Source organism: Epinephelus fuscoguttatus, linkage group LG23, assembly GCF_011397635.1.
Source record: "Epinephelus fuscoguttatus linkage group LG23, E.fuscoguttatus.final_Chr_v1".
Classification (NCBI taxonomy): Eukaryota; Metazoa; Chordata; class Actinopteri; order Perciformes; family Serranidae; genus Epinephelus; species Epinephelus fuscoguttatus.
The window spans coordinates 27,240,889-27,258,486 of record NC_064774.1 but is presented as its reverse complement, the minus strand read 5'-3'; the positions used below and the strand labels follow the sequence as shown (position 1 = coordinate 27,258,486).

Below are 17,598 nucleotides of genomic sequence, written 5' to 3'. Positions count from 1 at the left end.
AGTTCAAAATTTTGAAAATTCACAACAAATGAACCATATGTGCTACAGATTCGCAACTTTCATCAAACTGTAGCCCCAATACTGGAGAAACTTTTGTAAATTTAAACCTATTAAAAATTATGAAGTTCATCACTCTGTTTTTTCAAAAACTGTAAAACTTATTAAACCTATCTCCTCCCACAATTTTTGCTCAATTGACACCAAACTTGCTACAGAGCATCTTCAGACTGTCCTACACAAACGATCCACACAGATTTTTGATTTATCGAAAATTGAGCCTACAGTGCATCAAAATGTTTGACTCTAAACAGTACTGTAAACATATACTTGCAAATTCTTGCTAAATAAATCTTCAGTATTCATTAAAAAAGGACAAAATTTTGGAGTCATGGTAGATGATGTTTGGAAAATATCAGAATTTTATCTCAAAAACTGAATTTTTGACAACATTTTGAATTTTGCTCTAATGTGAACAATTGGAGTCAATGCAAAAATGGCATTTTTAAACATCAGTTTTTCACTTATGGAGCAAATCAATCATTGTTACAAACAAATTACCAACATCTCCATGCTGTCTAGATGCAATTTGCGTATTTTCAGATTTTTGTCTTTATAACTGAATTTTTGACAGCCGTTTGAAATCTGCCTTTACACACTAACAGCTGCTGTCTTGCACACAGGTGACTGGCTTAGTCAATTTGTGAAGCTACATGTGACATTTCTGTTTGTCAGTTAGCTCAGTGAGATAGAGGATGGTTCTTGGTGTTGAAGATTGTGAATTCAAGCCTTAGCTCATGCAACATTTCCATTATGAGAAACCTACCCAAACTTTTCATAAAGGTCCAGTCCCATGCCAGATGTCCTCAACTGGAAACACAAGACAATCGTTCTGATGGTGGCGCTACAGCAAGCCTCTAAATTTCAAAACTTTGAAAATTCAGAACAAATCAACCATATGTGCTACAGCTTTGGAACTTTCACTTTGAAATTTGCTTTTCCATGGCATGGATAGCTACTGTCTGGCACCCTGATGCTTGGCTTAGTCAATTTGTGAAGCCACACATGAACTGTCACTTGCCAATTAGCTCAGTGAGATAGAAGACAGACCTCAGTCTCAGAAGTTATGAGTTCAAGCCTCAGCTAAAGCAGAACGGACATTCTAATGTGAAAGTTCAGGCATCATGCTATGTGGATTAGAGACTACCAAAGTTAAAATAATTATGATCCAGGCAGTTTTGCGGAGAGACAAATACTCGTTATCAACACTTTTCCCTGTTATCCCTTGTCTCTTTTCCCTGTTTATTTGGCTTAGCTATCAGTCAGTATGCAGAGTCTATCCAGTAGCTACTTTTACATTTTAAAAAATGTTTTCATCTTTGTCACCATGGATAATGTTTAGCTTTAAGCTAGATCAGGCCAGTTTGTTCATAATTGCTAGCAGTTAATGTTATTCTTACTTTCTTGTTCTTGAGTTTTTTCTTTCTTTTGTATATTATGAGTCTGATCACTTCAGCCACTCATCCACAATTTGAGGGGCATGCCATAATTATATGATGTAACTTCTATGTTGTGATATGCTTTGTTTTAGTGTGTGTGTTGCTCAGAATTGCCTAATTTTGCCTAAAATTGCCCGGCCCCGACCATTGCTGCACAGCAGCTATAATTTCATCATTTGAATGCTGAATGAAACAAAGTTGAAACGTCTTGTATAGTGAAACTTTTCTGGGACACCCAAGGATCTCTGGCAGTTGTTCCACACTATATGGGATCCACTTGCTGTTTAATATGCATGCATAAACCTCCTTGATTACTCTCCAAGTTATTTATTTTCTGCACACTGCTAAACTTCCTTGGATTGATAGTGTCTGAAATAACCTGTCAGACCTCTCTTTTAGCCTGTCGATGGATCATTACTACCTCTCACACTGCAGTCTCACTCACGGTGAGAAGAGCTGTCTGTGTAGCGCCATACAGTGTCTGATTCATCAGCCTATTCTGTGGCATAAGTGGAACATTTATCAAGGTAATGCTGTACCAAACAGCACTTAATGAGCGAGCTGAGGGAGTGACACTACCCGTCTGCCAAATGAGAGACAACCCTGGCCTTCAGCAGACACTGTGAGACGCTCAAAATAATGAGTGCAATCTCTCCTAAACTCACTGCTTTGAAGTTCTACTCTCTTCCTTTGCCCTCTTTTCACCCAGAAAGGGCAGAAATGGAAAAACATTACCAGCTCCTTTGACATTCCTCCATATATCACCCCTGTCTAGAATTGGTGCTACCATAAAAATCTTCCCCTTTGCAAGTCAAATCAGGCTGAAATTGCAGGCGTGTGGTGGAAATGTTTCAGGTCAATTGATGGTGTGGTATTCAAGGATTCAATCTCTGAAGTCAGCGCTTGTTCAGCAAAAAGAGTGAAGGAAAGGTGCTAAAAGAATATGAATGAAAGAGGGGAAGGACTGATGTGGGTGAAATGAAAATAGGGAAAGGAAGATGAAACAGCAGAGGGAAAGAAATAAGAATATATATATATATATATATATATATACATATATTTGCCTTATGCAAAAAAAAGGAAGCACGAAATAAGTATGAAAAGATCTCTCAAAAATGATTATTAGAGTCTTGTTCATCAAAATTGTACATATCACGTAATTGTGTTCATCTAGCTTTCTTTCATCAGGGTGGTAGTGAGGTTGGTCCCATTGTCTTTATACTGTGTATTTCCTCCAGTCATGTGACCTTTAAATCACCACAAGGTATCCAAAATAACATTACAACCCTCCTTTCAAAATAGTGTTTACACATTATTTTATTTACTCTGAACACATTAAAATGGTTTCTAAGAAAGACTTTAATGTCCGATACAACAATACTACCACCAGTTTAGTCTTAACCCATTAAGGATCAAAGTGTTCTGCCACTATGCAATGCACAAGGAAATGGAGGAGCTACTCACAATTGGAAAAACATAAATAACTTGTGGGTAGTGGTGAAACAGCTTTAAACTTACTTACTTTAAAATTACCTTTTTGTGGTTACAATGGAAGAAGGAAGTGATGCCTGGCTCTGATGACTGGTCTGACAGGCTCTCTTTGGTGAGGCAGGTACATTTACAGAAAACAATATCCCACCATGAGGAAAACATCTACGCATGTCCAGACTCATGTGACAGTAGACGATGCTTCTAATATGGGTGTTGCTGCAAAGAAAGCTGCCATTTTGTTGGTGCCTCAAACACATCTTCATCCCAGCAGCACAGAACATCTATACAATCAGCACAGTTTCAAGATGGGCACCCAAATTAGTGTCACTAATTCAGTATCTGGCCAAATGTCGCCCCTTCTGTTTCTGAGTTACGGCATTGAATAATAGCCAGAAAAGTGTTTTGCAGAACATAATGTCACAGTGTATTTGACCTTTGAATGCTGGGATAAAATATGTCATTGGTTCATAATTTAATTAGACATTTGTGTTAAAATTTGTCATACTTATCATATGAATTCTTGAGTAATGGCCAAAAACGTTTTGTGAGGTCACAGTGACCTTGACCTTTGACCACCAAAATCTAATTAGTTCACCCTTGAGCCCAAGTGGATGTTTGTGGCATACTTCAGGAAATTTCCCCAAGGTGTTCCTGAGATATCACCCTCATGAGAATGGGATGGGAGGGACACAAGGTCACAGTGACCTTGACCTTTGACATTTTACCACCAAAATCTAATCAGTTTATCCTCAATATCTAGGTGAACGTTTGTGCAAAATTTGAAGAAATTCCCTCGGGACGCTCCAGAGATATCACCCTCAAGAGAATGGGATAGGACGGACAAAAGGTTACAGTGACCTTTCCCTTTGACATTTGACTATCAAAATCGAATCAGTCAGTAATTAAGTCCAAATGGACGTTTTAGCCAAAATTGAATACCAATGAATGGACAGATGTACATACCTAAATACGGAAAACCCAAAAACATAATGACTCAGGCTACGGCTCTCACCAGCGCAAAGGCATAAAAATGATCAGGAAAGAAAAATAAAATTAAATCTTGGATAAAATGTTCAGATTCTATCTGCAAAGTTTAACTCGGACCAGCTTTCCAAAGGCGTGGTTTGATTGATGTCACACACATTCTATAATTTCATATAGTATAAATGATACATTGATAATAGTACACTAGGTAATGTGCTCTAATTAGTATGTACTTGGATTTGAGACACAACTTTAGTTTAGTGTAACTAATGATTTGACAAAAAAAAAAACTTGAGCATAAGGGTATGTCTTCATTTTTTGGGTGGAGGGAGGTGTTTATCAATAATGAAATTTATTTGCAGCCCTATAGTAAATATCCGGAGAATAAAGCATGACATGTTTAATTTGTGCTTGTACTGAAACTCACACCTTGCTGCCCATTGCTGAGTGTCCTTTCTCAAAGTAATACAACACATTTTTTTCCAATAATTAGCAGTGATAAGCACGTACTAAAATGTTATGGTCACAGGAGAGGTGATTTATGACTTTCAACTTTTATTCTCAGTTGTAAACCTTCCCAGTGTCATTATAGACAGTTATCATTTAAGCAGCATAACCCCAACCATTGCCACCATCTACCATCTCCCAGCTGGCTAATAACAATTCCCAGACATTACACTGCTCTGTGAGACGGCTGCTGCTGATAGCGGTTATGGCGATATGGTAGCAATGGCAGCTCCCCCTGGTGTCATCCCCTTAGCTCCTCTGATGCATGGCCGTCATCACTGTGCTGCAGATTGAAGTGAAATGATTGAGTATAAAGCTGTGAAAAGGGAGGCTGTAGTGGCGGGGCCTCAGTGTCCATTGAAGTGAGGGAATAATCTATCTGAGGGTTTGATAGCGCTGACCATCATTTAAGTGGCTTGAAAAGGTCAGCAGAGGGACCGGGATGTGGGAGCGCTCGGGACGGACATTACAGTCATTCCGCTCCACTGTGCGAGGTGCCACCGCCTGATTGATGCCTGAGAGAGGATTTGGTGTGTATTATACAGCATGCACTTTAATATATTGCCTGTGCGTGTGTCTGTGGAGAGATATTTGTGTGCCCCCTGGTCCATGTGAATGAGAGGGGAGGAAGCTGTGGGTAATCATGTAAGATGGCCTGGGCAGAGTGTTTCATTCCAGGTCTTCTGCCTTTCCACAGTCAGCCCATCAGCTCCTGTAAGCTCTCCATCACCTTACTCACTCATGAGTGATGACTCTCACACAACCATTCTCTTCATCTTTGACCAAAACAGACTCAGACTGAGAAATCAATGGAACAAGGAGCCGTTCCCCCCCACAGACGAAGCTGATGTAATTAAATCCGTCTGCAGGGTAAGAGAAGTAAAGGATAGGGAAAGCTTGTGAAGTGCAGGGGAAGTCCCTGGAGGGATAATTAACAATATCTACCGTTAGTATCTGTGCTTCTTCTTTCTCTGACGCTCGCTACAGTACAGACTGATGCAGAGGCAAAACCCCAGACAGACTTCCTACCAGTTGGTTTGCTTCTGTACACTATCCTGCTATATAAAGTGTGGATTAGACAGCATACAGTACCTATAAGCACATTTAATACAAGACACACTGCTTCAGTTTCAGTGTCCTGGTAGTGTTCATATTTTAGATGTCACATAATTAGATCAATGGAGATCACCTGATCATAAGCAAGGGGATACTATTGACTGTAATATCAATATGCCTGTATCTGGGAGGTCCGAGTTTTGCTGAGTTGGTACTGTGGTCAAACCTGCACCAGGAAGGCAAATGAACACTTGGAGCAGCTTCGATAAAAGGTGTCAGGGGATGGTAACAAGACAGTTTCCAAATCAATAATTCACAACACAACAATTTGCCTTTTCACAGGGGGTTATGTGCCGGACTATTTCTTGGCCATGCAGGCATAGTAACTATCTGGAGTCTGTCCTGGTTGCCTGGCAACTGCTTAGAGACAAGTAGTCCAGCATAACACCCCGTAAAATGATGAATAATCATTTTTACACTTCATTTTTGCATGAATGGAATAAATAAGCTTTAGTCTGCAAATGAGTATCTTAAGCAGTTCTGGTAGGCTGATTTTGTTTTGTTAGACATAAAGGGATCAGCTGTTCTATATTTAATGGGTGGATATGATAATGGCATCAATCATCTTGTCTAACTTTCTGTCAGAAAGTGAAGACATGTATATTCCAAAACTGTTCCTTAAAGAATCCAAGGCTGAGACCCAAACTCAGACCCCTCCAGAGTCCCAAAAGCCCCAGGTCTACTGCATGTCACTTGGTTTGTTGTCGGTTTTAGAGTGGTTCTATTTCCCAATCTAGAATTGAGGTCCATCTTCAAGCTACTTTTCTGGAGCTTTCAAGTGTAGCAATTTTGGCACTGTACTTGGTGGTCAGGTTTAGGCACAAAAACCACTACATTATGGTTAGGAAAAGATCATGTTTTGGCTGTTAATACCCAGTTTCGGAGGCACAGTTCCTGCTAGAAAAGCAGCGATGTGTTGGTAAAAAAAAAAAAAGCAGTTTTTCATTGCACTATCTCCACTGGAATAACAGCAAAGGGTTGTCAAAAAAACACCCGTGTTTGGTGTCTAAAAAGCCTCTAGAAACACGGCAAAGACTCAAAAACAATCGGTTTTGTTGTTTGTTGGTTTCCAATAGTGGTCTGCAGCTTTGTCAGGGGTTTCGCCTGGGTAACATGCCATCCACCATCCCATCCACCTGCCAATGACAAAGTCAGCTCACATACTAGTAGGTCTAACGTATTCATGGTTTGCAGAAATGTACAACATCTTCTGGCACATTGGACTGTCTGTTGAGATGTCATGGAGATGGATTTGCTGAAATCGGAGCTCAGTGGCTGTTACGATATTCATTTGTATACGAAGACCACATTATACAGATGGAAGCACAAAACGTTGAGCTTGGATTGATTTGTCAACTATATTTGCAAGGTCAAAAAAGCACTTTCATGCTTATCAAAACTATTTTACACTGTGTTTGTAGTGCATATCCATAAATACCCTCGCTAAAGATTCGTCCAGCCATGTTTGTGAGGGTAGATGCGAGGGGTGTAAATCACAAGTTTCATAACAATATGATATGGACAATAGATACAATATTGGCTGATATCACAAAAAGTCTGCGATTACTGTACAATTTTGGTTCACTTTGGTTCCATTCTGGATGGATACGAGACGATACCAGTAAAGCTCGTCACTGTCTTTTCCTTGGGTGCTTACCATTATCAGCCAGGCGGTAGACTGCTAACACTGTTTGAATGTTTAGAGATGAAAATGGTGACATAGATGTGCTACTGAAATGTCAAAATAAAGGGGTAATTTAAAGATAACAATATATATCAATATTTTCACTTTACATTATGGACGTTGGATGGTTGATGATTGAATTGATACGTCAATCCAAATCCCTAGTACATGGTAAAGTGAATGTGGCATAATACTAAATCCTGATTCAGAGGGAGTGAAACAATTTTTTGGTATTTCATATTTGTAATAAATTTAGATCTCTTTGCAGGGATCTTTTCTCCCTTTGAACTTAAAGGGTCTTTTTCTGTTGATAAGTGTCAGAAGAAGGCACACTGAATCTTCTTTAAAAGGCGCTATAAACAGAGGAGAAAAGTGCTGTAAAAAGAAGACAAATACAATTCGTTTATACAAAGTGAGAGGACTGAATAGCTTTGTCTGAATAACTTGGAAAGTTAGGGTAAAGGAGATTAAGGCAGTGTCTCCCTTTATCTCACTTTCCATTTCTTCCTCTCCCATGTGCTCACACATTAAATAAGGTCTGCCAGAGCAGAACATTGTGATCCAGCTGGATTTTAACACAGAGGTGCTGTACTGGCAGCAACAGTCTCCACACATCTGAATGTCAGCTGTCAGGAGGGGAATAAATAGCCCTAAAATAAGACTGCGGTGTGAAACTGGTCAAAATTTGCAGCTCATGTCTTGTCAGAATATCACATGATTTTCCTCTCAAGTATTTAACACCGAGCTGATGATGGCGCTTCAAACATCTGACAGTGCGGAACACCCTGTAACTTCCAGTCAGGTGTCTCCCATAATCTCTAAAAATTGTGAGTCAGAGATATGTGACTGGGTGTCGGAGCTTTGTGTGCTGTGTGATTGCTTGGTCCTGAAATAGCAGAATGCTTCCCAATAGCTACTTAATTCTAATGAGGGTTTTATGAGTCGTGATCAAGAGCTCATTGGCAACGGGGTTCAGTCAATAGCGCCTTCTCTTCTGAGCGGAGCCTCGGCTTATGGGCCAACCCCGGCAAATTGACCCGAAGATTTATACAGCTATTTTCTAAAGGTCCCCATTCGTGGGCCTACAGTCAGGAAGGCGAATTAGTGTTTCAATGGATTTCACTTTCAATTTGAATGCGGAGTGGTTGGAACACGGCCCCGGCTAACGGGAGGCCATGGGTAATGAACTCCTTTGTGTTCTGCCACTTAGAGGATCAAATGCTTGAGGCTGTGAAGACATTCGGCACTGCAAGAGAGATGATTTCCTTCGACTACTATAGGTGGCGAATCCTGTGAGTTTATCCACCCTTTACTGAGAACCACACACACTGATGACCCCTGTTTAACTGGCATCAGTTAATCAATTGGGATTAGTTTGCATTTCAATATTATGACAGCTGTGAATCGCTCCATGCTTTTGCACCCAAATTAGCAGTGGATGTGAGGGAACTGCCCATTGGTCTGACAGCCCATTGGTCCGACATCCCGTTGTTCCAACCATATTAAACCCATTGTTCCGAAGTCTGTTCTGAAATCATCATGATGCCCTGTGGTCAAGGTCTGGTTAGGTTTAGGCACAAAAACCACTTGGTTAGGGTCAGGAAAAGATCATGGTGTGGGTTAAAATGAAAAAGAAAGTGACAAACACATAAGCTGTGAGCCTGCTTCGCCTCAAGCCTTTCCCAGCTGACCCAGAGCCGGTCGCGGCGCACCATCAAGGTAGAAATACATCCGCCGGGAGCCGTTCAGCACCGCGGACCGTCAGACCAATGGGCTGTCGGACCAATGACATAGACCCAGATGTGATCTATATGGGTACTACAAACTGTCTTCTTTTCACATGTGGTAACTGCAATTGGGAATTCAAAATAAACAATAATATACAGACAGGCAGCTTGTCAAAAATATATAGAACATACTCTGAGCTAATGCTAACCTCAACATACTAAAGTGCACCCAGTGACAATGCTAACATGCTAATGTTTAGCAGGTATGTTGACCATGCTCACCAATTTAGTTTAGAGCATTAGCATGCTAACATTTGCTTGTTATCAGTAACACAAAGTTTTGCACGTGTTTAGTCTTAAGTTGGCAGGTGGTGACATTGATAGCAAGTGGATGACGAACATTAGCATGATTCATCTCCTGGGGACCGTGAATGTCTGCAAAAGAATTCATGGGTCTTATGGTAATCAAGAGTCTTGACCATTGTGGTAGACTGACTGACATTGTTATCCCTTGTGCCAGTGGCGTAATGGAGGGCATACACAGGTAAGCAGGGTATACCCACCTCTGTATGTGGCTGTTTACAGTATATTCACCTATCAGCCAAAAAGACATTGGAATATATGGGAGAGTATACCCACTTCCTCTTTGGTAACCCACCCTCTACCTAGTAGAACACCCACTTCATAAATTACCACTACACAACTGCCTAAAGCCATGCCGGTATAGCATGCTTAGAAATACGTATTAGTAAATGACCCCTCTCTGTGTCATAGATTTTTGCATTAGTGGATTAAAATTATTGATGCAGTGACCTGTAGGTAACGTTTATATGTTGTAGCTGCATTTTACAACAGTAGGCAGTTTATTAAGTAAGAATTAATCATATTCACAAATTGACCTTTTGGTGTCAGTTGCAGAGTGATGGAGATATCGGCTGTAGAAATGTCTGCCTTCTCTTTAATATAATAGAAATCGGTGGAACTTGGTTTGTGGTGCTGAACTATACTGGCCAACCCTGTCACTCTGCAGACAGGAGGCAGACATCTCTAGGGCTGATATCTCAAACACTCGTCAACTCACACCACAACAATCTAGACTGATAAATAGCACTACACGTAAGAGGGAAAATATGTTTTTGATTTGGGGGTCAACTGTCCCTTTAATCTGCAAAGTACTGTCGAGTATATGTGGTGGAGTGAAAAGGACAAGTATTAAGTAGCTTAAATTAGACATGCTCAGGTAGAGTACCTCAAAATTGTACTTACAGTGAGTGCAGAACTTGAATCACATACTGCACTTGACAACCGTTTGGAGAGGAAATAAAAATCATCCATGTAGAAATATTACAAACCCAACAATGTTTAAGAAAAAGTATTTTATTTCATTTTAAAATCCTTCACATTCCTTTCTTTATTTTCACTCTATTTTCCAGACCTACACTGTATAAATGTACAGAAAAATATGAACTGTATCGACTGTAGTAGGGGGAAATATAGTAGAAATAAAGAAACAATATATAGTAATGCAATATTCAGTTGCAAACCTATGAATTCCTATTAGCTCATTAGCGATTTTCCTTTCCAAGTACAAAATTGAATGCCATTGAAAATGTTAGAGCAACAAATTGTTGAGGTGAAAAAATGCGTGACATACTGTATTCGTTTACTTATCCATTTTAAACTCAAATAAAATAGTCAAAGGGCACCAGTCAGAAACAGACCACAATGGTTGCGAAGAGATAATGTGGTTGTGACCTTATCTCCTGCTGACACCCACAACCCAGGACGAGGAGCGGTTAGATGGGTGACATTACTCAACACATTTAACCTTTCAGCCAACCCTCATGAGCTCTCCAGTTCATCCATTAAACAGTCTGACAGTTTAGTGTCACGCCGTGGCCCTGTGGAGGGGATGCGAACTGTTACAGTTCAGAGGATCATGGACAGCCAGCCAACGATCATAGCTACACCTCCCATGGGAGCCACCTTGCGTAGACCGGGGTCCCCTGTCAGGGCCTGGTGGTACAGAGAGCCACAGAACATCCCCATGCCCGCTACCAAGAGGGTACCAGCCTGTATAGAGGAGACACATGAGAGATATGTTTATGGTTGTTTTTTTTTTTTTTTATCAGTTTGGTTATCAACAAATTGCAGCCTGAAGACTGAAGTATACAGCTGGCAACCTGTCACATGACTGCTGAAAGGTTACAGATGACAGTGTACTGGGGAACGGGGGATTCAGCCTGTCCAAACATATTAGCAATCAAAGCCAAATGTTTTGCTCCGCTTTGGTTGCAAACTACCATAATGCATTATGATAAAAGCCTATCTGTGCATCGATTTTCTTCCTAAACCAAAATGTGTTCACATGTTGTAATTTTCTTTTATTTCTTATCGGATCCTAATTTGTATTTCTTCAAATTAGCTGAGTTACTCCAAAATCTTTGCCCGCACCCCCTGGCAACAGCAGAGGTGCTCCTAGTTGGAAAATCACTGGAGTATAGCTGCTACCAGTCTTCACAGCAGAGCTGGGTAACTTTCAAAGACGTCACCTTCTCTATTCACAGCTGTGAGACAAAAGGTAGCAGGTGCTCAAATGACTCAAAAAATATGATATAATTATATATGTGTAACTTCTTCCATTTTTAGCCAAACTTAAAGTGACAGTTCACCCCAGAATCCTCTTACCCGTAGTGCTATACATCAGTCTAGATAGTTTTGGTGTGAGTTGTCAAGTGTACATTTGAAAAACTCAACAGCAATGTCTCTTCCCAGACATCATGACTAGCTGTGGCTAGCCTCTAGACTTTGGGGAGTCTTCCGCCATTTGTCTAAATCCTGTGTTCTCACCAAGATGCACTCTCAGGTACCAAAATTTGGCATGGATAAATTTAACGTGAATCGGTACTCCATTGTACCAATGTAATTCAGACGGTACCATTAAAAGTACCAAGTCTGGTATCAAACCTTACACTGTGTATCCATATCACTGCGCAGAAAGAAGTGTGCATCTACTCATCTACGAGAGGCTGATTCTTGTGATAGTGCAAGATGTAAAGATTAATGTTGTGCTCCTCAGCTGACCTGTGACGCTAGCTAGCTCAGTGGTGCTAGGTGAGCTAGCACTAGATGCATGCATCCTTCTGCGCAGTGATACAGTTGGTGGGTGTTTGGCAGAAAGAAAATAGGTCCTACATGAAACTGTCTGTGGATTATCTTGAGTAACCGGGTCATGAGCCGAGTGCCATCTAGTTACATTATACTAGAAAAAGGAAGACATGTCCATGGCCGGTATCTCCAACACACTGCAACTTACACCAAAACAATCTAGTACAATAGTACTACAGGTAAGAGGGAAAATATGTTTTTTGGGGTGGGGGGTGGGGTAAACTGTCCCTTGAAGTAGCACTGTTACACAGGGGTAGTGGGGTGATAAGTTAGGCTCATTCTGAGGTGGAGAACGTAAATACATGAGGTCCCACAGGAAACACTGAGCCTGGAGTCAAATAATCTTCATCAAAAGCTCCAACTAGATGTGACATCCAAGAAATTGATTGGATTGGCCACCACAGACATCCCTTGTAATTTGGCATGCATCTCCTTTTCATGCAGTTTGTTGATTTCAATCAGACATTTTGTGGTTAACGAATCTTTAAATAGCATTTAGCCGACAAATACTTGGCACTGCAGGTTTGACATATGTTGGGAATTCTATTAGTCATAATGTGATAAAGCCAAGAAACACACACACACACACACACACAAACTACAATTTCACTGCTCCATTGCCAGCTGTTATGCCACAGGTTTGTAATTATGACCTAAAGGAAGACTGGTTTTCTGAGTGGGAATGGACAGGTAATGGCAGAATGACACTATCACATTAGTCCAATTTTAGAGGACACTCAAGTGCATCCAGCCCTGGAGTCAGTATTAGGCTTCCATACTTACCACAGCAGGTTTGCCACAGTGGGCAGCACCCAGCAGGGCCAGGCTGTGGTAGAAATGGTACTTGTTGGCAGTTTCAAATAGCTGGAGAAGCAGGCACAGAGACAGAGTGATCAGAAAAATTCTGCCTGGAAAGATCCTAGAAGATGGCTACTAATGCAGTGTAAATGGACTACAAGACAGTATGAGCATTGGCTATCATACACCTATTACACACACGTTACAGTCTGTCACAAGACTGAAACAAACATAAATTTTTAAGAGATATTTTGGAACACTTTTTCTGTCTCTTGACATTTCTTCAAATTTCCTGATCAACATGTTAAGACAAAAAATCTCACAGGCACATGAGTAAAAAAAATATTGCTACAGTCACTCTAAAATTGAGCACTAAACTAAAACCAGTCTCAAAACTGCATAATCAAGTTCAGGATCTCTGACCAGATCACTTAAGTAGGAACTGTATTAAGGGACTGCGGCAGTGATCGACAGGAAAGGTTAGCAGAAAAATAAACTTTAAATATAACAATTTGCTATTTACATACCACGACCTGGTAGTCATCAGGGTCTTTGTTTTTGAAACCTAAAGCAAGAAATATGAAAGAGAAGATTTACATAAAGCAGCATGTTATATGAAACGTGACATTCACGTGCAATCTGACATTTGATCATTTTAATGTCAATCAGCAGACTTCCCCTTGGGGTTTCCTTCCGTTCCCCACACACTATTTTAGTAATGACCTCTTACTGGAGCATGAACCCCCTACTGTCATGATGCTTTGGGTCACTTTAGACTTTTGTCATTTCTTGTGCACCATGTTAATGGTGACAATATTGGTCTTGGTGCATTTTCTCGTGTGGTCAGCAATTGTAGTGTAAATATTACTGACTCAGGATAGTAATATGAGCCAGCCTACCGTCTCATGATCATTTTAAAAGTTACCAAAACACAGCAACATTTAGCTACTAGCAGGAAACGCCACTTGCACTCCAGACTGTACGTATGCCACTGACCCACTCGTTAAATAAGCCTTCTTCCACCATGACACACTGAGGAGGCGGGTCACCTTGATTCCATATTTGTTAATTTTACAAAAATAACGTGCTGCTTTGTATGTTTTTTGGATGCCGAATTAACAATTAGCCTATTACACATTAGCATGACATTTTTTGTCTATTAGAGTTGTGCAGCTGGGTCGATAACGAAGCTAATCTTAAATTCGCATCTTTCAGGACGAAGGCTGGTGCGGTAAGCGTTGACATGACAGTTTTTCCTGGTTGTGGTTTACTATCCAGCCAAACGGAAAGACTCGTGTGTGAGTATGGAGTGTAAGCTAACGTAGAGTTCCTACCGTGAGCTCCGTATGCTCCTAGTCCCACCGCCGAAGCTCCTGATAGAGCTGCTAACCTTCGGACGATACCTGAAGCGTTCATGTTTTGAAGCTGCGTGTGTCCGACAAGCGTTGAAGTGAAGGCAGTGTTGCCTTTAGGGTCATTTTGTAACCCCTACTTTTGCAGTCCTATTGTTACTGATTATGACTTTACCGCGCAGAAAATATTACATAATGTGACAAAAATTGTGCCGTAGAGAGAGGAGGGATATAAATTTACATCAGCTGTAGGTTTTTTAAATTTTGTTTCTATCTCATGAGCGCTTTCATACATTGATTGATTATTTAACTCGTTTTTAATTACGTGTAAAAGTATTTGTGAACAAGAAGTAAAAATAAATACATGTCAGAAGCCATACAAACATTACAAAACAATAACATTTGCAATGACGTTTGTATTACACATGATTTCAGCTCCCTCACATCTCTTTTTCATATGCTTGTCCTGATTACGACATTCCGCTGAGTCCGTAAAGGCAGCACCTCAGAAGAACGAAACTGCGTTCAATCCAGGGCTCCTGGCTGCCAGGCACATCCGATATCTGTTTGGAGGCTTGAACCAAAATGGCGACTGCCGTGCTACAGTGTCAGCCCACTGGGCAAATTTCATAACTCTACCAAAGAGATCTGACACTGACATGACACTTCAGCAGTGTTGTAATGGCTTAAGGCTTCGTAGTTAGGCTATGAATATATGAGTGTAGGCATTTTATACTCCCATTGCTGGCCAGTTCTGACTTCCAGAGTTTTCAAAAAAAAAAAAAAACACTGTGCAACCACAGTGAAAGTGAAAAAAAAAAACACTATTATATTATTATTTTTATTCTATTTTTGTGCTAAATCTGGTGCTATCAAGGCTAAGCTTGGAGGATATGAAAGGTTCAAACTCACTGTTACTCAGTGACCTTCACTTTGCAAATGGAAGAGAAAATCAAACATTTTTATTTTTTACCTCTGCTTTGTTTAAGGCCTCACATCTGATATGCATAATTCATGGCAGGGCTAAATTATACTATTGTGCCGCTTTTGTATGAATAATTAATTTTCGCCACAGAGGGGTTGCTGGGCTTCAGAGAGGGGTTTATGCCGCCCATTTCTTCCAGCATCACCGTATTCACTAAATTGCCACATAACACTGAATGATAGGCTCAGCCGTGCGGAGGGCGCATTAGTGTGCAGCACTTTGCAATTTGTCCATCAGTGCAATTTGGGAAACACTGGTGAATTTCTCTGCTTTAGTGGATTACGCCTAATGTTGGATGTGTTTTCCTGCCAGCAGAGGTGTTGGGGACTAATGCTGATGTTACCCTTTGATGAAAACACACTAATCCCTGCAGAGAAGCCACCAAAAGGGGGTGCTGTATTGCTTTCTCATCTGCCAAAGTTCGTCCATAGGGGGATTGTGTGTGTGTGTGTGTGTGTGTGTGTGTGTGTGTGTGTGTGTGTGTGTGTGTGTGTGTGTCTGTGTCTGTGTCTGTGTCTGTCTGTGAGAGGGTGGTGGGACTTCTTCCAATTATCATATTGAAATTACACAGGGTCACACTGCATTACTGTAGAGTCGCTACACCACAGTTTCCGCCGAGCCTTGTCCTTAGCTGACTTTGACACAGCTTTAACACAATGCATACAATTAACACATCTTAATGACCATGTGGCTAATTAAAAGTAAGCCTTATGAGTCACAAGCCTTCATCATCAACTGTGAACTGAACCTGTAGCCAGTGAGTGTTGTGATGTCGAGTTTCCTTTGGCATGATTAGGCTTGTATGCAGAAGTATACTCGCTTACTGTGTACAGAATCCCCTCGAAATCCACTCACACACACACACACACACACACACAGACATAAACACAGGTCATTTTCATTCTGGCCCATGGCAGATGGGACAGCAAGGACAACAATGAAGTATGGCTTTACATCTTGTTTTCACAGACAAGCGGCAAATTATCTCTAAGTCCCAGCAGCCGTGTGCCGTGAGGTTCTTCCAAGAGCCAACATCCATCTCACTTCAGCCAGACCGCCTCTCCTCTCCTCTCCTCTCCTCTCCTCTCCTCTCCTCTCCTCTCCGGTGACTGCTTTACTTCCTGACAAACCTCGGCATGTTTGAGCTGAAGCGTGTGCATGTATGTGTCTGATCTCCTTAGATTGTTTGCCCTCAGCCTATCTTGTCAAGATTGAGCCGCCGTCCGATGAAACATTCGTGAAAAACGGTCAGGTGTACAGCAAGCAGAACATTGCTCCTGTGAAACGGCAAAATCGAATGAGCACTTCCTGCAAATGGGAACTAGTGGCTTGTCTTGCAATGTAAAGATTTACATGACAGCTCCTGATGCCTAACGTTTTATTTCATCCTGGTGCAACGTTTTCCTTAGAGTATGACAATGGCATGGTGTGACAATGACAAGGAAAGATGCTTCACGAATGTAACTTTGTCACCTTGCATTTCCACATTTTAAAACAAGTGTATGCACACCTGGAATCTCACTTTTCTCTTGACTTAATGTACTGCCGTGGGTTGTTTTGAAAATCCAATTTACTATTCTTGTTAGCTCTGTTGTTAGGTATATCTGGTGGCGATGCATCTTTGTTCTGCAAGGGAATTTTAATGCAAGGCAAACAAAGTGGAAACAGTCGGTCTGGTCAACATGAAAATGAACATTCTGCTTTCTTTTTGTTAGCAGGTAACAAGACAAACAGGAACATCGTGAAGCAAGTCCTTATAGTTATCATCATTTAAAGAATTAGGTACACCTGTTCATCTCCTCATTAATATTAACTAATCCGCCAACTCAATGCATTTAAGCATGTAGACATGGTTAAGACGACCTTCTGAAGTTCAAACTGAGCATCAGGTGATTTAAGTAACTTTGTATGTGGCATGGTTGTTGGTGCCAGACAGGCTGGTCTGAGTATTTAAGAAACTGCTGATCTACTTGGACTTTCACGCACAACCATCTCTAGGGTTTACAGAAGATGGTCCCAAAAAGATAAAATATCCAGTAAGCGGCGGTTCTCTGGGCAAAAATGCCTTGTTAATGTCAGAGTTCAGAAGAGAATGGCCAGAGTGGTTCAAGATGATAGAAAGGCAACAGTTACTCAAATAACCACTCGTTACAACCAAGGTCTGCAGAAGACCATCTCTGAACCAACAACATGCTCAACCTTGAAGCAGATGGGCTACAGCAGCAGAAGACCACACCAGCTGCCACTCCCGTTAGCTAAGAACAGGAAACTGAGGTTACAATTTGCACAG

General features: G+C 41.0%; 1 protein-coding gene across 1 annotated transcript; it reads right to left on the bottom strand.

Annotated features, from left to right (window-relative positions):
* Window positions 1-10,366: 10,366 nt before the first annotated feature.
* tmem256 (transmembrane protein 256) lies at window positions 10,367-14,435 on the bottom strand. Its single transcript, XM_049569267.1, has 4 exons — window positions 14,306-14,435; window positions 13,499-13,536; window positions 12,957-13,037; window positions 10,367-11,078 (listed from the first exon to the last, which is right to left on the bottom strand). Exons 1-4 carry the CDS (start codon window positions 14,385-14,387, stop codon window positions 10,935-10,937), a joined length of 345 nt encoding a protein of 114 aa, XP_049425224.1. The 5' UTR covers window positions 14,388-14,435; the 3' UTR covers window positions 10,367-10,934.
* Window positions 14,436-17,598: the final 3,163 nt, after the last annotated feature.